This window comes from Rissa tridactyla, chromosome 5 (assembly GCF_028500815.1).
Source record: "Rissa tridactyla isolate bRisTri1 chromosome 5, bRisTri1.patW.cur.20221130, whole genome shotgun sequence".
NCBI classification, from domain to species: Eukaryota; Metazoa; Chordata; class Aves; order Charadriiformes; family Laridae; genus Rissa; species Rissa tridactyla.
The window spans coordinates 8,694,779-8,721,609 of NC_071470.1; the positions used below are offsets into that span (position 1 = coordinate 8,694,779).

Sequence of the window (26,831 nt, forward strand, 5' to 3'; positions counted from 1 at the left end):
CTAATTATTATTATTTTTTTCACTGATATGAAGAAGGATAGGACCTTACATGGTGATTCTGTGTGGTTACTGTGCTACGCACGGTACTCGAGAATTTGATTTCTAGTCTTCAGAAATTGAGCATTTCAACTAGATTGGGCACAGTGTTTTTGAGCCTGTTGGAGAGGAGTCCAGAACCTAACCAAAGGGTGGAAATGGTTCTGCTTTACAAGTCTCACTGGGTAAGGGCGGCAAGTAAACAGGCTCGAATGAGGAGGACTTTGGGCTCTGGTAACCAGTACTGTCTTTAATTTAGAGCCCATCGCTGCTGTGTGGTATCAGTAATTAGCCTCGTGATGCTTTTGTTTTAATGAAAGCATGGCTTTTGTTTTGACATCACAGCATGCCTGCTATACAAATCTGGAAACAATCTGTCATTGCCCAGAGGTACGCAGGCCATAAATAAGCACTGGAGTGTCACTGGTGTTAATCTGTAGCGGCAGCTCATGCTACGGAGGGTTCATGCCGGCCGAGAAAGGCTTTTCAGTGTTTGAAGTGGCTGCGTATAGCACATGTCTATGATAAAATTGCCAACAGGAATGTCACTGAATTTCTCTAGTGCATGGTTTTTGTTCAGCTTTTTTTAGCGTAGTATCCAGGGTTGGCTTGGTTGGATGTTTGAATGAGCTTCTAGGAGAAGACGGGGTAGTCTGGGTGCCACGATAAAAGCAATGATGTGAGAATGGCAAACTGACAAAGGCTGAACTCTGCAAACAGTGTTGTTTGTGAACTCTGGAGCCCTGTGTTGTTTGTGGTTTGCTGTCGTATCACTGTATTTAAATTAAATAACTTCATTAGGTAACAGTATGTGGTATAATTTTTTCCCAGAATTCAAAAATCTTCTGCAAACATCTGTTCAGGTTTAACGCAGCTCTGTCAAGATCCTACAAATGGATGTAAAAGTCATTTCGTGTAGTTAATTAAATGATGACATTAGCATCTGTATGAGTGAATTTACCCAGTAACCTTAAATCAAGAAGAGTGCTCTAGTTCTCTATTTATTGTAAGTGGCGCATTCAGGAAGGGAGGTGGAATACGTGAGAGAGTAGGAGTATGTGAGCCAGGAGGGCAGGGAGGGACCGACTGTACGTGTTTATTCTCTAGTCCCTGCTCTTACACCCACCCCACCCCCCCACGCCCCCCCCGATTATTGTCTCTTGTGATTATTGAAGGAGCTTCAGAAAGTAACCAGTATTTTCCATAAAATTGCTGGAAATCCAACATGGTTGTTCTCAAATGTGAACTGTCATTTGCTTAAAGAGGTCTACTCAAAGGACATCATTATGTCTGCACTGTGAAGAAACAAGTGGTCACACTAGTTTAAAATGATGGTAAAAATAAGCCAACTAGAACTGGCAGCCAAGCTTGATCTTTCCCCTACAGATTTGTATTTTGATTTGGGTTATCGTGTTGATACACATTTTAACAGCTCTCCTATTAAACTGCAAGACAGTATGTTTCTAATTGAAAATATACCCTTGAACAGTCAGTATCTCTGAGCAGAAGTGTATGGAAATCTAGAATACAGGAGCGTCTAAGCATGATATGCTGACAGTTCTCTTAACTAGGAGGGAAGACAGGAAATCTTGCTCAGAGAGGACTGATTTGGAAAATTAATAGGCTCAGGAGGTACTTTATACCAGGCTCTGTGAGAGAGGCACAGAGGACATCAGTGTTTTGAACAGGAAAGTTATTTTCAAATGCTTTGAAAACAAGTGGAGGCTGTGCAAGGCTGATGTATTAATGCAATAGGTGATGTGTCAGTCGATAACAAAAGCTTTGCTTCTCAGTTAATGTCAGTTTGATACCATCCCCAGTTGAGTGATTGACCCTTACACCTCTGGGACAATTCCAGAATCACTTGACAACCTGCAATCTGGGTGCTTGGACTTTAGAAAGGATTCATGAGCAACTACTTCTAGTTGGTTAGTTTGTCCCTCATTTTTTCTGCGTGTTCCTACTTTTCTTTTCTTCAAATCTCACTTCTCGCGTCGGTTGTTTTTTTTCCCCACTTTATCTTGAAGAAATCTTGTTAAGTTGAAACCGTGCAAAGTAATCTGCTTGGATGTCTTCATTAAATTGCCAAGGGATACTTATGTATTGCATCAGCCCTTTTATTGCAAAAGTGTTTGCTCGCTCCCCGTGGGATCAAACGGGGAAGACTGGCCCTATCTGCAGAGCAGAGCTGGGCTCCCCTTCCAGAGACGCCTGTAACCTCCGCCGTGTTTACGAGTCGAGCGCTGGATGTGTAATGTGGTTTCCTCTGACACGAGATGACTGTGTACTGTGAAGGGACTGAGGTTGCAACACAACTAGGAATATTAAATCAACGATGTAATTCTTGGACCGTGAACAGTGGCAGGGCAAACTTGCAATGTATTGAGTTTTGGAACTTTTTTTTTTTTAAAGTCTCATCCTTGTGACTGAAATTGCTGACACTAAGAAATGCTGCAAGACCCCTCTAGTTTATAAAGCTCAAACCTGGGCTGCGGAGGGGGGAGTTTTTGCAATGAAAGTTTTGAAAGGAAGGAAAAGACCAAGTAAACGTGGGGAAAAATGGGTTTGTATTCAGCAATACTTCAGAGCGCAAGAAATATTATATCCATGTTGCAAACTAAAGTGGTCAACTGTCACATTAGAAATAAGTTACTAGGTAGGATGAGAGATCTTGCATTTTATGAAAATATTTATTTAAAGCATGGTGTGAAAAGTATGCTGAAAATTAAGCCACAGAAGACGCGAAGGTGAGGATGAAGTGCCAAATGCTGTATACGAGGTTATGGTGCTAGAAGACAACCTGGCAGAGGACAGGGTCTGCTCTGCCGTGCGACTGCAGTAACCCTTTCTCCCAGTTAGTATTTCAGGGGGGTGTTTATAAGGATTTCTAACTACTTTCTTTTGCACCTGTCTCTTAAGTTTTGGTGGGATTTCAACACGAAGTGCGTATTAATTAGTTGTTGTTGTTGTTGTTGTTGTTGTAGTTGACAAGGGCAAGCAGCGGAGTCCCAAGAGCTCGTGTGTCCAGGCTCAAGCCTCCACGGGCACGCATTCGCCTGGCACAAAACCAGCCGAGCTGACACAGTACAAAACAAAATGCGAGGCCCAAAGTGGAATCATCCTGCAGCTGAAGAAGTTCCTGACAAGCAGTAACCAGAAGTTTGAAGCGCTAACGGTTGTCATCCAGCACCTGCAGTCTGAGGTAAGAGCTCGCAGCTGATCAATTATGGCTTTAATTTGTTGAACTCTTCTCAACAAGGGCTTCTTGAAAATATTAATATACTGGTACGAACATCTGTGTTTCCATTCCGATGATTTCTGTTTTCCTGGGGAGGTAGCAATAAACCTCCTCCTGACATCACTTGGATAGGAAAAATAAACCCCCTGACACTGAGTTTTATGGCGTCTTTGCAGCTTCGCATCCTTTTTAGAAGAGAAGTTTTAAAATGTTTGTAGTCGGAGAGTCCGCCAGGGCCGAGGACCTTTCCAAGTATGTACTTCAAGTTCTGCCCTTGCAGGAAAGAGTAGTTTCAACAGATAATCTACGTGACCTTGCTTTGTTATCTGACATTGGACAGAAGAGTATATAAGGGGTAGATATGTCTTTTTAGCTATTCAGAATAAAGTGGGAATTATGGTTGTATTTATTGAATCCTGCATATTATGGTGGTATCTTAAAATTATCAACCTTTCGTTTAAAAAAGATTAAAATAAAATTTAGAAATGCACCTTGAATTTAGAGTAGAATTAACCTGATGTGGTTTAATGTTGTTTTTTTCTGGTCTGTTTGACATACCTAAGGACCTAATCAGTTTGATTTTACATTAGAAACTTATGATTGTCTTTGAAAACTTCTGAGAGAAGAAAAATCTGAAGTTAAGGAAACTATAACAGTTATGGATTTATGCTGCAACTGCTAGTGCAGGCTTTAATAGCAATTTTTCTTGCATTTATAACTAATCTTCTAGGATTGGTATCCATTTTATTTCAGCTGTTGTGGTATGCGGTGATTTTATAGGCTGGTGTACAGAAAAAAGCACTGAGTTGTCTTAGGATGCTGCCAGAAACATTCTCTTCTCGTGGGATAATACCTGCTCGCACTCATTTAATCTAAAAATACTGCATTTAACTCTGAGTCTGGCTCATCTCAGTAAGAGCGGTGGCTCTGAGCCAGGTTTTTGGGTTTGCTTTGGTTGGGTTTTTTAAACTCTTGCTTGGAACACCTTTCTCTGCTAAGGAATTACTTTAAGATCTTCAAAGCAATTTGATATGGGATTTGTGAATGTCTGTCATCTAATGTGAAATTGTGAAATTTATATGTGAAATTCTCACCGCTAAACTTCTGTGCAGTCTTCTAACTAATGTATAATAAGCACCTTGATTTTTTTTTTTGGTAACTTTTATAATTAAATGTCTTGGCATGGATTCTTCTCTCAAATATTTCATATTGCAACTTCTTAAAATTCAGGAATACTTTATCAATGTCATATTTAATGAGAAGAAGCCTGTCATATGTATTTGCTTTTTCCAGGATATTTTACAGGTCACTTAGTGTAAACATGATTATCTTATTTTTATTTTTTTTTTTTTTAGAATAATGGAAATAGTTATTAAAAGAAGGGGGGAGGAGAAGTGGTGTTGAAGATGGAGGGAAGAGACCTGCATGGAGGACAAGAGTAATTGTGCTCCTTCTTCCTCTTTGTTACTCTTTGTAGGTGGAAAGAAAAATGAAATTTTATTTCAATCAAATTGTATAAAATTAGTAATCTTGGAGAGTTAAGTCTAAGCACATGAAACTGGGCTAAATATGGCACATTGTAGTTTCATACCAGTTATTGGTACCGAGGTTGTTCTCTCCTTTCCCAGGGTGAAGGGTCACTGTCTTATCCTTGTGTAGGTACCGAAGGGGTGAGCTGGACTCTTCTGCCGTTGTGGTGTAAGGAATATTCAGAATGTGGTAGTTTGCTGGGGGAAACATCCTGTAGGATTTCTGTGTTTTAGGGAACATTCTGAAGAGTTGTTTTGGTTTTGTGGTTTGTTTTGATTTTGTTCCTTGGTTTGGGTTTTTTTTCCTTTTTGGTGAGGTGAGGAGTCTGTTAGCTTAATCTCAACTGGACATACATTTATTTTTCTGAAGTATCTCTTGAAGACCCATTTGATGTAGTTTTCAAACTCTTTGGGTAAACTTGGGAAGAAACTTGGAGTTAGGTTTTAGCACATGAGGCAGGGGCTCATAGCTTAACTACTGCAGAGCCAACTGAAAGTAGCTTCTCCTTTTCTGGTTTTAAAAAAAAAAAAAAAAAAAAAATCATGCTTAGCTGATTATGTGAAGAACAGAGCAGTTCTTCCATTCCTCCCAGTAGAGCAAGTGTGAAGTGACATGATGCAGTGTAACCAGAGGAAGGTCCTGCTCTGGACTCCTGGTGCTGGTCTCTCCCTGCAGAAGGCTGGTTCAGCTCGCAGCTACTGGAAAGCTAACCCAGGCAAAGAGAGAACATTTCTCTGCCAGGTCAGTGACGTGGACTGTCCTAATGTGTGGGCAGAGCCAACGTGATGGTGAGATGGGGTCAAGGACAGGCTGTGTGGCCAAACGGAGATAAGAGCTGGAGCGAGCTGTTGGGTCGTTTGGAGCCCAGCCCCAGCCTCTCCTGCTGCCCGGCAAAGCTGAAGTTACTGGGAGGTGGCTCAGCTGTTGGGTTGGTTTGAGTTTGCTTTCCTTTTTTTTTTTTTTTTTTTTTTTTATTTTTTCAAGAGGTCCCAATGCATTTCTGCACAGAAGTTCAAAGTTGCTTCTTATGAGCTCGTTTGAAAGGGGATAGCTACAAAAGAACCCAGGACTCGCTAGCAGTGACTTCTGTCCAAAATGCAGCCAGCCCATCTGGAGTGGAGTTGAGAGGCTGCTGTGGAAGGGCTAAACCAGGTTGAGCAATGCTGCTGGGCTGTTTCTAGCCCAGCAGGGATCTCTCACAAAACTCTGCCTGGGCTCAAACCTGTTTGTTGCGAACTTATCTTGGAGCTGTCAATATTAACAGCTGGCGCTGATAATATCTGCACGCTTGAGCTGTCAGGGTTTGTACAGGGAACTTCTATGCTTAGCTACCTTTACCAAAAGTCTTCTGTATTTAAAAATCCTAAAAAACCAATTTCTATCTCGCAGGAGCTACTGTTGCACTGAGTTAATACCAAATGGAAACCCTCTTGGCATCCAGGAGCAGGCTGCCCAGAGAAGCTGTGGCTGCCCCATCCCTGGAGGGGTTCAAGGCCAGGCTGGACGGGGCTTGGAGCGACCTGGTCTGGTGGGAGGTGTCCCTGCCCAGGGCAGGGGGGTTGGAACTAGATGGTCTTTAAGTCCCTTCCAACTCTAACCTTTCTATGATCCACAATACTCGATGGCAATGAACGGTGTGGCTGGTGAGAACACCCCGCTGTACTGAGTTTTTACTGTTGTTAGACAGCTGTATGTGCACTAGCGCTGTTAGAAACATGTGGCAAACTGCGGGCTAATCACAAAAGCAAGCTTAGTCTTTCTAGACTACTGCACTCCCCCTGGTCCCCTGGTAATTCCAGTGACTTCATAACTATTTTCCTGTTTTTAAGTTCAAACGAGAAAGGAAAAGTGGCAGTACAGCGGAAATGGTGAAATCAGCTATTTACAATAAGTGTGTGGAGTGCCAAGGAAAACCATCTTCCATTAACCTTTAACTGCATTCAGCTCTGAAATTTGCACCTCTGCGTTTGAGTTAATTTTTTTAACTTCCCCTGGTATTCATTTTGCATGTTGAATTTTGAATTTATTTCTTGTGCCTTTAGTAACAGATGCATTCACAGGGGCTTTAAATAGGTGGTTTTGTCCCGTCTGCAGTAAGTCAGGCCGTGGGTACTGCTCCTGTGGCCCTGCCCTCTCTTCCCTTGCCCTCCTGTCTGCCCGGGGTGGTGCTCGCCTGGCCTTGAGCAGCCACTTCAGGCATCCAGTCAGCAAGAAAAAAAATGATTATGGGTCTAGTTTTATAGGTCTGTCCATACCCAAAGTGTTACGGGTATGTCCCACACTGTGGGGAGGAGTGGGAATGAAGAACCACCAGCACTGGGGTAGGGTGGGAACATGTCCCTGAGAGGTCCGCAGCCGTGGGTAGGAGCCAGATGCTCCCCTGGGAAAGAAAAAATCCCAAACTCAGGTTGTTCTTGTGATGTCCTGCAAAAGTACATCACCAGCTGAGGAGGCTGAGGCCATGGGGGCTCCTGGTGGGGAGGTTGGACCTCTGACTCACTGCCATGTATAAACCCTTATGTCTTGGGGCGGAGGGGGGTTCTTCTAGCAGCACAGTACTAGCTTGGTTTTTAATCTGGTTTTAATCGTTTAGGGGAGATTTAGCTTTGGAGCAAAAAGGCAATGAATATATTGTTAGAGTGACTTGAACGGCTTTGTGACTGTGCAAAGTGTGAACTGACAAATGTTACCTTTTTGTCCTCTCATTTCAATGCATAAATTGCCACGTTCAGAACTACTCAGGCTGTTTAAAAGGACTTTAGATGGTAAAATGTTTAATGATTATAAACACCCATTCCTGTTCTGCTAGTTTAATAAATGAACCTAAGTGTTTCGAGAGCTCTCAACAGATTCCGATGTAGAAATGAGCTTCAGGTTTGTGTCTGTGCCAGCGGGTGCTACAGAGGTGAACAGAAACTACGTGTCACTGTTGAGCTTCTCTTGGTATGGTTACAGGAAGGCTGGGATTTACACTTCAGACTTTACTTGGGAATGACTGTAGTGACATCTTCAAGAAGTTTCCTTCATAGGGGGAAATGCCATGTGAGAGGCTATAGAACCTTGAAAATAATATGTGGATACCACTAATTGTGGATGTGACACGGAAGCAACATAAGTAACGTGCTAGAAATTCTGTGGCTGAAACAGGCTTCAGGATTTCTAGGTGGAAACAGAAATTAACCATTAGTATATGAGCTGCTATAACTGGCATTTCCTGACATGACAATGACTGTAAGAGTCGAGATACTGGTTTTCTTGAGAACTTAGCACTTAAAATTTTCCATGTTGGCATACATGGACATATGCATCAGAAAAATTTATCCTGGCCTTTGTGGAAGTTCAGCAGAAAATGTTCATCAAATGAAACACATATCTAGCTTAACAAGCAGAACATGTTGCATCACTAAAACCAACACCACTTACAGTAAAAGGAAGAGCTTGGTAACAGTCATATTTTGACCATTATATATGACCATCCAAAATATACTGGCAGGCCTGTTTTTTTAGAGCAGCTGTCTTTTAAGCTGCCTTAAATTTATAGGGTTTTTTTTTTTTCTAGAACCTAATATCAAACTTGGCCAGTTCTCATTAAGATTTTCATCCAAAGCATACTTAATGCTCTTTAAATCTGGCTTCCCAAAATCCAGACATAACTTTTTAGAAGAGAGAAAAAGGATATTTAATTTAGATAATTTTTGTGGTTTAGATTTAAAAAAAAAAAGAAGAAAAAATCAGAACAGAAGTCAAAAGATAATATCTTGAATTTGAGGAATTCAGTATTTTCTGTTCATAAAGAAGAGCACGCGAGTGATAACACGGTGGCTTCCCCCAGCAAAGCAGACCTGGGCTCTGGCAGTTGGCAGCTGACAGGTAGCTGTTGGAAGGTGGGGAAGCTTCAGGGATTCTCAAGGTCCCTGTGACATGTGGCTGCTGAGGGACAAAAATTTTTTTGGCAATGGGTTGAAGGTTTGTGAGCTCTAACACCCAGAGAAACGTTTTAATCCATTAATTACTGTGAAACTAGGCTCTGGTGGAAACAACTCTTTAGAAGATGCCTCAGTTAGGCCATTTATTTGGTACCTCTGGGTATCCAGAAGGGGTTCCAGCTGGAGAGAATCAGGAGTCCTGTCCTAGCAAAAGGTGTCTGGAGAAAAGACACCTGTGGCTGAAGCAAATTTGGTGTTTCAGGCAATGGGTGTTGCTTTCCATGAGGAGGTTGATTCTCATGATTACCTTGTTATTTCTCCCCCCCCCACCCCAGAAGACACCAAATTAATGACAGTAGCAAACTAGATGTATCTATTACAAAATCAAAATTACAGGGAGCAGTCAGTGGAAGAAAAAGAACATAACACCTTTGCTCCTAATTTCCCTCTTTTTTTTGTACTGCCTTTTCAGATGAAATTCTAAACAGCCTTAAAAATGGAGTGACGTAAAGAAAATACGGTAATATTGTGCTCAGGCATAGGATCTCACATTCTAACACTTCACATAACTTTATAATTATCATTTTATAGACATGAGAACTTAAGCTGTGACTGTAACTTGTTAAAGCTGCATGGTATTGGATGGAGACTGCGTCATACTCAGATGAAATGAACTGAGACAAAAACTTTAGAAAATACCGAGAAATAAGTGCTTAGATAGGGTAAACTTACTTTTTATGAGATTGGAATTTTTACAGGGAAGGAAGGAGTCATTCTGTGTGACAAGGAGTTCAGAAAACCCATAAAATAGGAAACAAGCTGTTACATGGAAGTAAAATAGCCCGTACTGCTGCATCTGGACCTAACTTTGTAAAGCTGTTGTGGGAAGGTGGACATCGCTTCTAAATGGGAAAATACAGGTCCCGTATGAGCATGAGATGCCACGTGAAGCTTGTAACAGCATAAAGAGCCCGCAAGTATACGAGCCGCGTTCAATAGATAGTGACTCACAGGAATCCCGTCTGGCCGGTTCTCTGCTCTAGCCTTCCACGCACTGAACATCAGGGAATAAACATCTGATTCTCCATAAATGTCCCTAGCAAATGAGAACAGTAAAACATTAGAAATGACAGTGAATCTCTCAGCTAATCACGTAAGTGTTGTATTCTAGGGCTTAATTGAATTCCGTTTGAAGTAATAAGTCAAGGTGACAACTGATTGCTGATTTCATTTGGTAAGAGGGCAATGCATAGCACTAACAAGGCCAAGAGTAATTCGGAAGTAGTCATTTCTCTGTATATTTATTGATTTGAGGTGGTTAATGGCACTTTCACTTTATTGCAGTAATAGTCTGCAGCTCCCTTCAAAAACATAGATGGAGCAGAGGGTGTAAATCCGGTTTGTTGTGCCTCTTCCTTCGCTTATTCTTTAGCTTGCTTTTGCATCCCAGTGATGCGAAAGAAATGGCATTTCAAGGGGGTTTTAAGTGGGCTTGGGGGCAGGTGAGTTAAAATATATATATATATGCTTCCAAAAATTGCTGACTTCTCATTACAAGATTTATTTAGAGGATTGGGTTTTGGCAGCAAAGAAGGCGCAGGGACTGGCAGAAATACTGTAGTATAAGGACGGACGTAGTCAAAGCGAATGTCGTACCGCAAAGCGGATGTGAATGGCCCTTCTGTTACCCTTCGTAATTACCTCCAGGCTGGAGCTGGTGACACAGGAATGACTGGAGCTTATGCAGGGATGTGACTCAATTTCTGCATCACAGCCCGTGATGATGCTCACCTTTTTATGACTGGTGCGGCACAAGGGTGGAGTAGGCTCCAATTTCTAATGCTTTGTCCATAAAAGGAACATCTCCTTGGATGAGAAAGACTCACCCTACATTGAAATCTGTTGACAACTGAGACCGTATCAGTATGAAAAAAAAAAAAAATTAAATTATGCTCTCTTCTTCCATACAAACTAAGTTCATCGCCTGTAAGGTCTAAGCATGCTTGTTACAGAAGTGGTTGCAAATAACAGTAATTTATTATTATATCTTTAAGATGCTCAGTATTTCTCTCTAGGTTTGATTTTTAGGAGTAAGTGCATGTGGTTTGACAGCAAATGCCTTTCAAAAATGAGGCTTTCCTTTCCCAGAATAAAATTAATTTGGCCCTGTATACGACAGTAAAACACATTTAAATGTTTCCATTCTTTGCTGCGCTGATGAATTTCTGTCTTACGCACTCTGAACACATTTTATTTAGTCAGGTCTAATAAAATGCTTTTTAAAAAAGCATCGTAATGTTTTTATATTTAACGCTTAGTGTTCTCCTGCTGTAAGTTTTGACTCTTGAGATGACTTGTTATCAGCAATGCACTGGGATAAATCTAGAAGGCTGATGTACAGCCTCCCAGCTCAGGGATGTTTCCACCAGCCGCTTGTGCCCGTGAGCAGTGCGGATGCTGCCTGTCCCTGTGCCGCGGGCACCAGCATGACCTCGGCCTTTCTCCACTTTCTCTGGGCAGGGACCGCGGCACGTCCCAGCATGAAGAGGGGAACGTTCCAGTATGGTCACGATGTGTTTGTGTCGTGGGAAAAGTCTCAGGACACGACCAGATTCCCTGGGATATTTCAGGGTATTTCACTTCTAAGGGTTGTGTGTGTTGCGTTGCAATGTGCTAGTGCTTTGCAGTTTGTGGTTCAGGCAATACATAACGCCGCTTCTCAGCCTGTTAATGGATGGAAGATACAAGGCTTCACAGGAGTGCAATTTTGAGGAAGACCTGGAAACATTAGTCTGAGGATGAAAAAGTGAGTGAGAGGGTTTTGCTGAATGAGGGAAGCTTGCTAAGAAGTTTGAAATGCCACCGAGCTCCTGGAGGAGGTGGTATGTTGCATGGGGTAGACTAGGCAACTGTGATAGCTTATCACATAGATATTGGTGTGACATAGCTGCTTGAAATTAAAAAAACAAACACACCAAAACCAAACCAAAAACCCAACAAAACAAACAAAAAAAAACCCCAACTCCCCCATATTTTGGTATAGAAATGCAGACTTTTCAGTATTGCTGCTTATGAATTCTTCTTTCTTTAGTACAACTCTAAAAGAGTACGTGTTTTGTTCCCAGGAGGAGTGTGGTTGTTTAAAATGTGAACTGTGATGTGTGGATAACTACCACCAGATGGGCGGTGTTAGCGTATTTACACACGCATGCTCGACACCCGGGTTCTGCCATCGTTTGCTCTTTTACATCGAGTAGCTGTTGAAGGACTTGCAGCTCTTAACTTGGAGGAAAAGCATGCGAAAGGTGAAAGGGGCTTTTTGGCCAGGCACAGCCTGTCTGTGGCTCTCAAAGCCTTGACTTGCAGGCAGAGCATGGGGATCCCACACCAGGGCCACCTCGCCTGGCCAGTGCTGGGACGGTTACTGCAGCTAGTTGCACGTGCTCTCAAGGGAATAAAAAGTTGGCGGTTTGCCATAAAACTGCATGCTTCTGGATTTGGGATCTGCAGAAGGAGCTGTGGGATGCCCACCCATTCCAGCTTGAGAACTGCTCCTAACCTGAGCTCTTGGAGGTACCTTGTGTCTTTCTCATGTGCAGATTTGGTGTAGGTACCAACCAGGAAGGTTGGTTGCTTGCGTGCTTGGTATAAATACCTCTTTCGTGCATCTGGAATGTGGGCTTCCATTGAGCTTCCTGCTTTTAAAGGAGAGTGATGGAAACTTTTCCAGATGCAGATGCGTCTTCACCCTCATTAGTATCTAAAATGACCCTGTTTGAATCTCAAGCTGTAGCAAAAATAACTGGTTGCCAGGAAAAATACTCTTAAGCCTGTAACTGGGCTGCGTAACTGCCAGTAACACAAACACGAATGACGAACTTCATAATTTATTCCATTCCTGACTTGGTCATTTTTGTCATCTTGAAACTGTCCTCTTCTGCAGCCCCCTACCTCGGACCTCTTCTTTTTCCATCCAGCTGAAGGGGGCATACCTCACCTTGCCGGGTGCCCTCGCTATGGGGCATACGTCCCCCTGAACTCGCTTGTCAAATTTTCAAAACACGTGAAGGATTTTTAACTGCCTAATCTTTCTCAGAACAAGAAATGTCCAAATCTCCTTTATGCTGAGATTTTTTTGGTAGCATCCGATAGCAGAGGTGCACCGCCCTGGTACTGCCTGTGGCAAGGCTTTTATCCCCAAACTGCGTTCTTGTTCTTTGCTGTAGCTTCCACGTTTACTGTAGGGGGAATGTTTTGGCTAAAATTCAACTGGATTTCTTGTGCGCCTGCAATAGGTTCTTTGGAAATAAGAGAAATAGCTATCCGGTCATCCTACATGATCTTGGCATAAACTCATAGATTGGGCCAGAAACAGCTTTATATTGGAATGAATACCCTTCTCGAGTCTCTGACAACTAAGCAAGAATGATCTCTCTTGGCATTGTTTGTTTATCCAGATAAATCTGGCAAAAATTGCTTGATTCGGTATACTCCCACTTGGTTCTGCTCTTTCAATTTCTGATACTGACTTTTCAACTAGAATCTTGTAAAGCACAAACTAGAAGGTTTCTCCGTATTCTATCCCGAAGCATATGCCTACCTGTCTTTAAATTAAATACAAAGGATGGCCCTCACTGGATTTTCCAAGTGGTCTTTGGTATTTCACTGCACTTAGATTTCAGGTTTTGGAAGCTTCCATGTTTTCCTTGGGAGACGCGTGTACTCGGAGCTTCAGTTCTCTAAGAACTTATTTAAAAGTGTGCTAAATTAACTGCTAGTTAGTCTAACTAATTAATGTGACTGCTTAACCTCGTGAGCAACTTACCCTCCTGATTTTCGGCCGGCAGTCTGTATGGCTAGCTTTTTCTGAATTTATTCTTTAACAGGAGGTGGGGATACAAGTCAGTCTCTCTGAATTTCTTGCTGTTTGAAACTATGAACAGATAAGCTGGAGGTTGAGGCACAAGGTTAAACCAGCACCAGTAAAACGTGACTGGGCATCAGAAAGCAAGAGATATTTTAAAAAAGAGAATTAGTAAGGCAGTATTACTTTCTTATTTTGGGGTTTTAGCCGCTACCAGTCCTTAGTATATTCTAATCTCGTACGCCCTTTTCTCATCAAATTGCTGTAACTAAAAACAAATACAAAATGTGCGGACCGTGAAGCAGGCCTTCTGGAAACACTAACCAAAAACGTTAGCGTTCCCAAAGGGCCTGCGGTGTGGTCCGGCCAGGAGGCCGAGGGGAGAAAATTTGAGATGTCTTGCTAACAGAGTGGGCTGGAAGAAGTCAGGTTCAAGGATGACATTTTGAGAATTAGAACAAAGAATAAGTTTGCAAACCAGGGGGTTTGCAAAAAAATCTTCTAAGTGTGTTTGTCTGCTAATTTAGTAACGGATAAGGTTACTGTAAATGCTTTGCAAAAATCCCATCGGGATCCCACAGCATGAAAATAAAAGTGCTTTGGTAGTTGAACTCGCAAATCCACTGCGTGGTTGTGCCCTGGCGCTGGGATGCGGCTCACACTGCTCACTGCAGCATTCGCCTCCGCACCCTCGGCCGCTGTGTCCGTGTCGGTGCGGGGCCGGCGCTGAGCCGGGGGGGCTGACTCCTCTCCTCCCAGCGCTCGGCTCTCCCAGGAATCGGCTGTGGAGGGCGAGGCGTGGGCTTCCCTCTCTGCCCGCCGTCACCCTAAAAAGCTTCTAAGTGCTTAATGCAAAACAGCAGCGCAGCTGCTTCATACCCCTGCCAGCGTGTCAGCGTCCACACGACTGTTCACAGCGCTTAAGGTGTAGCGATGGAAAGGGGAGCTTTCCCATACAAGGTCAAAAATAAGAATATTTCTAGTAAAGGGCCGGCCTTTTCTTCTAACCAACCTTTTCAGCTGCAGAATAATTTCCTATAACTTGCAGCAGATGAGAGTGCATAGCATAAAAATCACTCATTTTGATTAGTCTTGTGTCAGGCCTTGGTACACGACTGGCTTCTGCGTGCTCATTCCCTTGATATTTTTTTAATTATTTTTTTTTTTCTTAAGGATGGTGTATTTTACTGCTGTATCTGTTTATTTGTTCTGCAGGCATGTGGTGAGTATTCCCCCGCCCAGGATGGGGTGCTCTTAACCGGGCGACCCGGTGAGCGGGTGCTGGTGTTAGTGACCGGGCGCAAAGGGGGAAGCGGCTCTAAAAGTGAGGTTTTCCCTAGGGAAAACCAGGTGCAGGTGTGGCCCTGCCCGCGTGTGAACGGATCGACTGTGCCCAGTGTAATGGAAAAAGTCAAGTGATTTTTTTTTTTTCTTTTTTGGGGGGGGGTGGGGCAGTGCATTATTATTATTTTTTTCCTCTTTGTATCCTAGCTGAAGGGAAAGGATGCAAAGTTCCGCTAGGAACCCACGGCTGGGCACTGAGAGCAGCGAAGCTGCTGTATCTGTGTGTCTCCCATTCAGCTCAGGCCTCCCGTGGTTTATTTTTGCAACAACAAATTAAACGTGGAAGCAGTGCCTAGAGAGCCCCAAACGGCTGAAAATAAGCTCCATTATCCGCAGGGAAGGGCAGCGTTGCCTTTGGCCGTCCCGGCCGCCGTTGGAGCGAGCGGAGACGGATGGGTCTAAGGTCTGGGGCTGGCCTCTGATAAAAGCAGGGCTGTGGCTTTAAGCGATCGCTGGCTGCTTGTGCCAATTGCAGAAGCTGCAGTATCTGCCGCTGCCGGGGAGCCATCGGCGCGGAAGTCGGATAACCTGGGGAGAGGCAAGGTCCAGTCTTGCCACTCGGCCACTGCCGCCGGACCAGCCCAGCCTGGCTGGTGGTGCCACCACCTGCGCGTCACCCATGAGTGCCGGGGGGGCTGCCGGAGCTGGAAGATGGGCTGCTCCAGCAGCAAACTCTGCCTCTATTCTCAGTGTGCTGCAGCAAGGGTAATTAGGATTTGTTTCGCCGGGAGCAAGGTGAAAGCGCCTTGGTGGCGGGGAGCCTGGACCTTGTCCCCTGGGCGCCGTGGCCGTGGGTGCGCGGTGGCTGTCGCCGAGCCCCGGAGCGGTTCGGCCGTGGCTGTCCCCAGGGTGCGGGGCTGGGGACAGAGGGGACAACAGCGCCTGGGCAGAGCGGGGAGCTGGGCGCTTCTGCTTGTTCTGAGCACGGGTGGGTTGTGGTGCTCTGGGTAGAAGGAACACCATCTCTCAGAGTGAAGAAGGGCGAGCGGCGGGGTGGGCTGTATTCAGCTTTGTACAGGGCTGTGCCTTTCCTGCGTGGGGGACCGGGCATTTAGCAAAGCCTTTGGTTTTGTGTTTGAGTAAGCTTAAGATAAATATTTAATGCATGTCTCTCTCGCGTATATACCACGCTTCTGTGCCCTTGACAGCTATGAGTTGATTTGTTCTGGAGGCTTATGTAGCTACACCCATCATAAAATATATAATTAATTGCTGCGAAGTAGCATTTCAATTGCAGTGTTATCCTGGAAAAAAACTGTTCTTTGTTTTAAAGTATAACTTCCTTAACAACAGAAGAACATCTGTGTATTTTGTAACAGCAGAACTGTTATCCTAAATGATTCATATCTTGGCTTCTTGCTCCTGCCTCTTGTTTTCCTACAGACGACATGTAAGTTAATTACTGGAAGGTGCCCTGCTCGGATCACTAGTAACCAAATGTTTGGGTTTGTTTTGGTTTTTTTTCTCTGCAGAGGGAGGAAGCGCTGAAACAGCGTAAAGAGTTATCTCAAGAACTAGTTAACCTTCGAGGAGAACTAGGTAAGTATTTATTTTTGTATTCTTCATGAGAACAGAAACGCAGCAAAGCAATCTGCGGAAAGACGGATGCCCTGGTATTGTAATGGCAGTCATTGAATTCCCCGACTGGATTCTGCTCAGATGCTTCAATCGCTGCCTTTCTCTGGAGCCCTGACCCCAGGTTCACCGAATTCCTGGCACTGATCAGCCTGCGCCTGACGGGGCCTCCTCGCAAAACATGCGCCTGGTGACCAAAACCACTCACTTTCTTAAAAATGGGAAGGTGGCTGACAGGATATATATTTCTGTTTGCTCCCTAATTCATTTGTACGCTGTCTTCTAGAGACTTGCCGGCAAAAATCTATAAACCTGTAAGATATACTGCGCAAAAATCTGCATTTTTGCCTTAGCGGCTTGTAGGTGAGCGAGTGTAAAATTAACAGGAGGAAATGCCATCAGGCTAATGGGATTACATCTCTGAACTCATCCTAGTGGACAGCTGTAATATGAAACTGAGCTATAATGCGCAGGGGTGGTTTTGCCAACTTTGAAGCTTGATTTAATTGTGTTTAATGGTAACTTCACGTAACTTACTTGAGCTCAAAGCAGAATCATCTTGTGGAGTGCAAAAAGTCATTGGATTGAAAATTATAACACTTGAAAGCAAAGCTAGCGTTTTATAAAAGCACACTTTCTTATGATGAAGCCCCTTTAAAATAGAAAAAAAAAAAAAAGCGTTGAAAGCACAAGTAAAACGTGTGGAGCAGTTTCAGATACATCACTTATTCCTGAAAAGTTGGAAACGTTTATTTTCACATGCTTTGGAAGTTGGGTATTGTCCCAGCCAGACTTGAGTGTGAATGTAGGTCTTGTTATGTGCAGGTGGTGCATTTAATGCTCAGATTTATTTTTTAGCGCTGATTAGTCAAGGCGGGCATTCCCTGGCAACGACTCGGAGCTGGAAGCGTGTGGTGGGGAGGGAGGGAGGGGTCTCCCCGTCCCCCCAGCTGAAGCAGCAGCTCTGTTGTCACTGTTACTGTCATCCAATTTAGAGGATTTACAAGGGCATGTAGCCATAGGACGAGGGGTAATGGCTTCAAACTGGAAAAGGGTAGGTTTAGATGTGACTGCCCCATCCCTGGAGGTGTCCAAGGCCAGGCTGGACGGGGCTTTGAGCAGCCTGGTCTGGTGGGAGGTGTCCCTGCCCAGGGCAGGGGGGTGGAACTAGATGGTCTTTAAGGTCCTGTCTAACCTGAGTCATTCTGTGTTAAAACGCAGCTTTCTGGGAGCTTTATTTGATGCTGCATGAAACTGCAAATGTGTGAATGGGGAGTGTCACAAACAGAGAAAGCCTCGCAGCCTGACACAGACAGAAGAGAGTACTAAAGGCACTGCAGAAATGTGTAGCGTTTTCTTTCTTGGAAGCATAGGACTGCAAACCTGGGGCTTTTCTCGAGCTTGGTGCAGTCTGGCATCTCTCAAGCGGCAGCTTTTAACCCCCCTCCTGATGCAGCACCTGGGTTGCAGTTCTGCAGTGGTTTTGGGCAGGTCTCAGTAGGGGCTGGCTCTGAGAGCGCCTGGTCCTCCTTTGCCTTTGTGTCCCCCTGTCCTGCCTTGTGCCAGCCCTGCTGTGTGCCTGGGGACCTCCGCCAGCTGAAAACTAGTGTCTCATCGTGCTGTTTTGCCAAAGGTGCCGGGCCTGGCTCAGCCCGTGGCTAAAGGGATGCCGGAGAGGAGAAAGGGGAAGGAGCCGCAGGGCGGAGGGTTGTGTCCCCCATCAGCTGCAGCGGCACTTCTGTCACCCTGAAGTGACAGCAACAAAGCTAGAATTTCAGTGGGGAAATGGGCTTCTTGCATTCCTACAAAGTCAGGTTATAAATATTATAAATTAGATTTATATATTTTTTTTATGTAGATACATGTGACTTTCTGGGCAAACCCATTTGTTTATCATGAAAATGACTTCAGAAGGGCTGCTGTCGGAGCAAGACAGTCTCTGTTCTTCCATGTGCCTGCATCTTCAGCGTTACTTTTCCTTTATCGACCTAGGATCTAGGTTTGCCACTTAGCAGGAAAGGAAGAATTCAGCTTAAATGGGCAGACCCAAAGCTGGCTAGCCCTTTTGCCCGTTGCCGCGTTTTGGTGGTGGGTTTGGGTTTTTGTGGTTTGTGGGTTTTTTGTTGGGTTTTTGTTGTGTGGTTTGGTGGTTGTGGGTTTTTTTGGGTTTTTGTTTTTTTGTTTTTTTGTTTTTTTAAATTGTAGTTCTTTCTAAGGGTGCTTCACTCTTAAACGAGCTTCCCGTAAACTTGTTACCTTCCTGCTTTGATTAACACCCTGCTGAGCTCATATGTGGGACTCCAGCTGCAAGACTATGCCATTCAGTAGGTTAATAACTAGGAAAAAACCTTCAGATGCGACGGAGCCTGATGGATGTGAGTGTGCAGAGCTGTCAGAGGGGATGGTGGACGCGGCCGTTAGCTCGTCCCTTCCACAGGAGCATCCAGACGGCAGCCTCGGGCTCGCTCCCCTTTGCGAGGTTTCCAGGCCAGGGTTTCACTGAAGCGTTTATCTTCATGCGGCTCCTTTGTCTCCTCTCGCCCACGTCACGCCTCCAGCCTGTCTGTGCCGCTCTCCTCAGCCTGGAAAGGGAGGGGATTCAATCACAGAAATGAATAACTACACAGGTCTTCAATTCTATTTAGCTTTACAATTATTAAAAAAAAAAAAAAGTTTAAAAAAATTAGTAAATTAAGCCAGCCAGGCCTCATTTGTTGACAAGGTGTGAGAAAAGCAACAGTAGCTTTAGCTGAAAATAATCTGTTTAAATACACACCTGCTAATCAGCTTTCTGTTGCCACTGCTAAATGGATAGAGCTGAACTTCAGATTTCTGCCGGCTGGTTTGACATCAGTATGATCTTGGCATAGACTGGCTCCGAAAGTTAAGTACAGCTCGACTCTTATCTTGGCCGTGTGGACACGTGTACATGTTCCGTGGAGTCCCAGCTGCCGTGTTTCCCGTGCCGGCCGGCGTGCGGTTTGGGAAGGGGCAGTGCAGGAGGAGGACCCAGGTGAGCCCAGCCCTGCGCAGTCGGTGCCCTGCCTGTTGCCGTGTTTGAGAGGAACGTGGAGTCTCCTGCAGCTCCCACCCTGCCCACCTTGCACTCCTCGGTTTCTGGCTGTGTTTAGTTGTGTGCGCTCCCAAGCTCCCGGAGTTACCATGCGAAACCAAACCGGCGTGCTGTCAGACTGTCCGTTTTGCTGGGTTGTTCTGTTATGACCCTTTCTGCCAAAACAGCTTTTTGTTTAATGATGTAAATACGCATTAGGATCCCAAACCTGCCCCTGGCTGCGCGGAGCGTGAGGAGGGTGGGCACCGCATGCTGCCTTCTGCTCTCGGCCGCTGGAAATGCCTGCCAGGGTCGGCGGTGATGGTGTGTTTGGGGACAGGCTTCTCTGGAGGAGTTCAAATTCATTGACAGTTGGGTTCTGAACTTGTTTCCTTAAAATCTCCAGCCACAAAGACTAAACTTTGTGGTTTGAACGTAAACCCCTTGTTTCTGGGAGCCTGGAGCAGGTACGGATTGTCCTGGCTGTCACCTGTTTCCCTTCTTATTAAGATGCAAGGTAGCGTGTAAATTATTTCTAGTTACCTGTTTAATTAAGTAGAAATTGCAAGAGCTGCATATTTCTTCAGAGGTATGAAACTGCTCCTCTAAATTAATTTGGCTCCAAATTGTTTGGGAGCCTCTTTGCGGCCGTGCTGGCGGGGATCCAGCTCGGCCCTGCTGCGAACCAGCAGGCTCGGGGCTGACTCAGAAAATCGCCGTTCCTGAGCGGGTTGCAGTGGGATGGAGAGGCTTCCTGCGTCCTGCACGGCCAAACGCCCAGCCCTTCTCTCTCCCCAACGCTTGCTGCATTGCGATCGATAATATTTTCTTCAAAGTACCTTCATGCTATTTTTTTTATTAATAAATGACCTTTAAAATGCTTTAGAGGGTGGGATAACAAAAGTTTACTGTGTTTTATGGACAGATGGAGTGAACGTGATTTGGTTTTCTGGTTTTGGTGATCCTTAAAATACTTAATAGTAGGTAGATGTTTCTATCACTTATGAAGACAGGCTGAGAGAGGTGGTGGTGTTCAGTCCGGAGAAGAGAAGGCTCCGGGGAGACCTTAGAGCCCCTTCCAGTACGTAAAGGGGCTACAGGAGAGATGGGGAGGGACTCTGGATCAGAGCGTGATAGGACGAGGGGTAACAGTTTTAAACTGAAAGAGGGGAGATTTAGATTAGATAATAGGAAGAAATTCTTTCCTGTGAGGGTGGTGGGACACTGGCCCAGGTTGCCCAGAGAAGCTGTGGCTGCCCCATCCCTGGAGGTGTTCAAGGCCAGGCTGGACGGGGCTCTGAGCAACCTGGTCTGGTGGGAGGTGTCCCTGCCCAGGGCAGGGGGGTGGAACTGGATGGTCTTTAAGGTCCCTTCCAGCTGTAACTGTTCTATGACTATATGAATTGTTTGGGGCAGGGCCTGACTTGCCACGAGTAGTACGCTGGCCTGCCCGTGTACAACACTGTGGTGTTGGCAGCATTAGAGGACAGGAACTTACGTCCCGGCAGGTGTCCGAGTGCTTCACACACGTGTTCAGCCAGACCCACCTCAATGTAGCTCAGAGCATCCTGTTTTGGTCTACCTGCCTCGTTACGAATGTGACTTAATGTCCTGTACCGTTAGTCTCATTATAGAAGTAACACCAAGAGAAACCTAGTCATAAACTTGAAAGCATGTTTGTGTAGAAGAAATTCCAATATTGAGAATCTGCCAAAAACATGAATTAATTCTTTAGATACCAGGTTTTTTTTTAAAAAAAAAAAAGAATTATATGGAGAAGGATATGAGTCTTTGTGTCTCCAGTAGACTTACTGATCAACAGAACATACACAGTAGATCTTGTAGTGTGAAATATAATGCTAGAGCAATACAGCGTTACGTCCTGTGACATGACACCATGCAAAATGGTTGTTGTTTTCTGGTAATTATCCCCTTTTCACATCCCCCACATCTATTAAAATGCTGCTAGTTTTCTGTCCTAGTGACCTCTGTTTCAATATTTCAGACAGTCTAATGGTTTTTCATAAATCATAACGAGACCAGGGAGTGACTTAGACAATTTTATGAAGATAACCGTTGTTTCAAAACAATTCAATTACGGATTCAAAAAAAATATTAATCTATTATGTTCTTGGAGCCATGGTTATGGTGACTTTTAGGGGAATGTAAATTGCAAAATGTTTTTATGTAAGCAGTTTAGCCATAAGGACCGAATTGGGTGATGAATTGTTTTATAATTAGAATAAGAAAAAACTAAATTTTGCAAGGAGACATTGCACAATTGTAAGGTCTTGTCTCTTGGCTGCTTTTAGTGAAAATATGAAGTAGGTTTCTTGGGGATACTAAGGTGACTTTTGCGGTCCTCTCCTTCAGCCGGTGCTACTGTTGATGCGGTTCGGATCTGCTGCCGTTTGCACTATGGCAGGGAGTTGCCACCAGCCTGATTCTCCACGCGCCTGTTTCCCAGAGATTTGTTTTATGGCTTTGGCACATACAAAGCTTTGCAGTGGAACACCCAAGATGCAAGTGGCCATCGTTAACAACTACAGATGAATGTTAATTTTACATGTCAAAACCAGGATTTCTGATCGGAAGATACGTTCTTACCAAATCTCAGAAACTTCCCCTGATGGCCAGAGGTCGTGGTTCTGCCCAAAAGAACCAGGCTCTTTATAAGAAACAGGTGTTAAGAAGCCTGAAAATACAGATTAATCTTGCTCCCTGTTGTAATAATACAGGGAGAGACAGTGCTGTGTGGCTGGGAGGAGAGGCTGGGACGACCAAGTGGGGGAGAAATGTGGGCTTTGCTATTGGAATAAAGAAGTAAACCTTGGTTTTGGCTGCCAGTTACACCATATCCCTTACACTCTGTCCTTAAAGCTTAAAACTATTTAGAGTTACAGATGAGATGGAAGAAATTTAACGGACAAATGGATAGCGTATCTTTTTCCCCTCTGTGGCTTGATTTTTCTCTCAAACGCTGTTGGACCGTTTGTCTCCTGGTGTTTCCTTGCTCAAGGTCTGCTGTCACAGTGCGCGGCTAACAAAGATGTGGGATTGCGGAGGGAAGCGCTTTAAGAAGGGAGAGGAGGCACAGGAGTTGTGTACAAAACTCCGAAGCCCTTCAGGGGTCTCTGAAGTGGATGAGAAGTTGAAATAGAGATTTTGAGGGTGCTGCTGGAAGAGCACACGATCCAGATAGAAATTTTTATTCAAAATTAGGCGCCAGTTCAGTGAGAAAACTCTTATGTTGAGTAACCGTCGAGTTTGGTTAGTCAGGAGTTTCACAGCATCCCCTTGCAGTGGGTGAGTGGCGAAATTAAGGAAGTAGTTGCCTTTTTCATGGCTTGTCCCTTAAAGCAAGGCAGTGTATGGTGATAAGTGAGATGGTTCAGTGTGGAGGTGGATAGGGCTGTGCAAAATACTTGCTGCAGACACTTGAATCTCGAGTATGGGGACAAACTGTGGTTTACCTGGCTTCTGGTAACTTCAAATCGACGGTTCTGGAGTCGGTACTTCTGCTGAAGCTTCACACGCGCAGTTTCCTGCAGCGCCATGATGCTGGGAGCTCGCTGGTGGTGTGGTGGTTCCGCTGCTGGTTTGGATGGCAGGGATTCGAGTCAGGCTTGCGATCTGCGAGGAAGCGTCGCAGCCTCCAGCTCTGCGGAGGCCAGACGTTACCTTGAGGGTAACACAACCTTCACCTGCCAATGCAAGTTTTAAAAGTTTGCGTTTGCCTTTGTAGCGCTAGTCTTCTCATAAATTGTGAACTGGCCGAACAAGAACTGATGTGTCTGTTTTCTTTGACAAAGGCGTGGTTTGCTATTTGCTTTTTTTCTGAAGTGTTTTGCATCATCTGAAGTTGTGCGTGCTGACATTTACAGATAAGACAATGAGAGGCAGCGCATTCCTTTAGCTAAACGGAGGCAAACGCATGGCTCCGGCCTTGCAAATAAAGAATTAGATGGTTGGTTTTAAAGGACGTGGATCGTTTGAAGCATTTTGCTGCATTTATCTCAAAAGAGGCATGCGAGTTGCCTGCCTCTCAGCTATACCCCCTTACTCTGCTCTAGGCGGTCAGATCCGTTCTGTGTGCACTTGGCTGTGTAACGTCTGCCTCTGGCTCGTTGCCTGGGTCTTTCTGTTATAAAATAATATCCCCTACCTGTGATATTTCCTCTTCCCCAAAAACGTGACAATACAAGCATGTATATTCAATGACATTACACCAATATGATGCGATAGGAGCGTGAATGCTAATTTTCCATATTATTTTTTTCCCAAAGGAAGCAGTTATAGAAGTTGCAGAAGGAATAAAGACAAAGAAATAAAAATCCTTCTTGATAGTGGTATAGAAAGTACAGAAACCGGTGAAATCTGCTTGGGTTGCAGAGAATGTTGTGGTATGTTTCAGTTGAGCTTTTAGTTGCATCGTTGCCAGTCCTGGGATGAAGAGCTCAGCTTAATTCCATCCTGGTCAGCAGATCTTCCACACAGACCTAGTGCAGAGCGAAGCTTAGTTAGTTAAAACTAATTAAGGTAGACGCAGCCACAGATTGATTTCCATGCAGTACCACTCACTCTCTGTCGCCTTCTAGTTCAGGTGCAGGTTCCAAGTGATGGCAGCAGGGCCAGGACTTCACAGTTTCCTTACAAGAGAGCGCAGGTCTCATCCATGAGGTACTCACTTGCCCTTGATGGGCTGTAGCAAAGAGGGAGTGCGACCCTGGGGCAGGCCGCTTGCCCTCGAGCCCAGTGCTGCTTTGGGAATCGGTCCTCCAAGATACTGTAATTTATATATCTTCAGGCTCAAACACAGCTGTGATGAGAATTTCCTGTACTGCCTGTACAAAAAAAATCCGTGAATCTTGCCATGCTTTTACATAGAGTTTATATTTATACTGTTTGGGCAGTGTGCCAAGCTGCTATAAAGTCTATAGCTACGCAGGACTTCTGCATTTGATTGAAGATCAAGTTAAGGCTTTAACTGATTTTTCTCTTAAGTAGACACTCATCTGACTAATTTTATTTTAACCCAAAGCACTGCAGTCTCTCTAGAAGCAGCTTTGCTTAAGGTCAGTGACCACACGCCGGTGGTAGAGGTCCCGTTTCCCCTGCTTCAGGCTCTGGGTGCAGCTGGAGCTGCAGAAGGCACTTGCTCTGCTCATACTGGCAGTGGGAAAATGACTCCTCCTATTGGGGCCTGGCTGGCTGGAGTTGGGAATGCTGAATTTCAAGCCCACCGGTACAACCTACTAACTTCTGTTTTGCCTTTTAATCAGCCGTAAGTGTGGGGAGACAAACCTAGGCTGTCTTCTCAGCTGGCCTGTGTTAATATAGATGTAGAGAGAATTACACAGCGTTTCTTTGTGTTTTCTTAACGCTCTGCACTGTCTGCCTGAAACTATTCTGTATGTTGTGTATTTAAATCTCTTGGGCACGTGCCCATTAGCAGGACGTTTCAGACTGGCGGTTCTGTGTCGCACAGCCCGTGTCAGGCTGGAATCGCTTCTCTGCTGCATATCTGAGCGCGAGTAACACGTTGAACGGATGGTCTTCAGCATATTAAGACTTTCAAATTTAGCTAAGTGGTTTATATATCAAAAAGTACTCTGAGAAACACGCTACTGCAATGGGATCAAATTAGGTGAAGTAGCAAATCCAATTAATTTTTTTATTGGAGCACTCCAGTGTGTCTCTTGAGACATTCATTCTTCTGTGTCATGACAAACTGTCACACTCGTGCTTTCTGTAGGGGTTCCTGGCTTAACCGGATTCAATTCATTCTCAGCGTAAGAAACACTGAATTCGGTATTTTTGCAAAGATCTCTTCATGTGTCCTTGGAGGTGGCGCTTATTTCATGGATAAATTGTATTTGCCTTTGTATAACTACGTTGTTGTGCAGAGTGTTCACTGTCCTTAGGACTTGTAACGAAGATGGCGAAATTAGCATTGAACTTGATCCGGTTGTTTTGTTTTTTCTTTTTTCTTTTGACATTTTCAGTAAGCACTTCTGCAGCTTGTGAGAAATTGGAGAGAGACAGGAATGAACTGCAAGTTGCTTATGAAGGGTTTCTGCAGAAGTTAAACCAGCAACATCACAATGATTTAGCTGAGCTGGAGGAGAGGCTTAAACAGTTTTACACTGCAGAATGTGAGAAACTCCAAAGTATCTGCATCGAAGAAGCTGAAAAGTACAAAGCGCAACTCCAGGAGCAGGTGTGTAACGTCTTTGAAGTAGAAATGTTCTCTAGCAATTGCTTTCTGCTACAATTGAGCCTTCAGAGAATCCTGCGTTTTGCTAATAATGGAGTTATTTTGTCCAATGTGAAACTCCACTATAAAAATATTACTATGCTAAGCTGTCCGGATCTTAAGCTTGTGTCTAAACATGGTGGAGATTCCTTGTGTTCTGCAAGCTTCAGTGACTTCTTAGAGCTCCCCTGGATATTTGAGACAGCTTGAGTTTCAAGATTTATAGACCCACACCTGGCCTGTGACCCCGCTTTGCAGCAGCCCCTGTGTGCGACGGCCGCATACATCACGCTGTCGGTAGTGGCAAACTGTAAGGTATCGTTTGCATCTGTTAAGTGTGGTGTGTGGCTTAGCTTCTCCTGCGGCTGCCTGTTAAGTGCTACCTAGACCACTGAAAATGCACTCAAGGTACTGCGTAACGCCGTTGGAACAATACTTTAAACAAGGGTGAAGTCGACACGTGTAAGGGGGGGGAAAAATCATGTTGTCCTATTGCAGGTGGACAACTTAAATATCACACATGAAAACTTTAAGCTGGAACTTGAAAACAGCCACTCGGAAAAAGTAGAGGAGCTGAAAAAGGAGTATGAATCCTCTTTTTCAGGCAAGTATTTTGTATTCAAGTACCTATGCTATATTACTGCTGGTCACAAACAAACATATTCAAACTTCTTGTTTGTATGTCCATCCATTGTTCTCGGTGGTCAGCTGTTTTTAAAGACATTGGCTGAATTCCTTCTTTTGGAACTGAACAAGTCTCGCATTGCATACAGAAATAACCATGATCCCACTGTAGTTGAATGAAACTTTTAAAACTGTTTAAGAGGGGAGATGACAGTAAAAGCTGTCTGAATTGCAGTCTGCCCCCAAAAATCTCAACTGAATGAGTAACTGCTCCCACCCCTGTATTTCTGTAAGGAGCACCTCAAAACTGAAACTGGGGATAAGGAGGGTTGTGTGCTTGCCAGACTGACATGGGCATGTTGAGAAATATTACGCGCTGCTTACAG

General features: G+C 44.5%; 1 protein-coding gene across 7 annotated transcripts in view; it reads left to right on the forward strand.

The window, feature by feature from the left end:
- The window catches only part of MTUS1 (microtubule associated scaffold protein 1), a 130,712-nt gene that overhangs the window by 92,745 nt on the left and 11,136 nt on the right, over window positions 1-26,831 (forward strand). For 6 of the 7 annotated variants that reach the window (XM_054203655.1, XM_054203654.1, XM_054203653.1 and 3 more), the window contains 4 exons: window positions 3,021-3,238; window positions 16,411-16,477; window positions 25,571-25,785; window positions 26,320-26,425. In XM_054203655.1, coding sequence (XP_054059630.1) covers window positions 3,021-3,238; window positions 16,411-16,477; window positions 25,571-25,785; window positions 26,320-26,425 — 606 coding nt within the window. Of the gene's footprint in view, window positions 1-3,020; window positions 3,239-15,118; window positions 15,644-16,410; window positions 16,478-25,570; window positions 25,786-26,319; window positions 26,426-26,831 lie in introns of those variants that run through there. The other variant, XM_054203659.1, reaches the window with a different exon arrangement.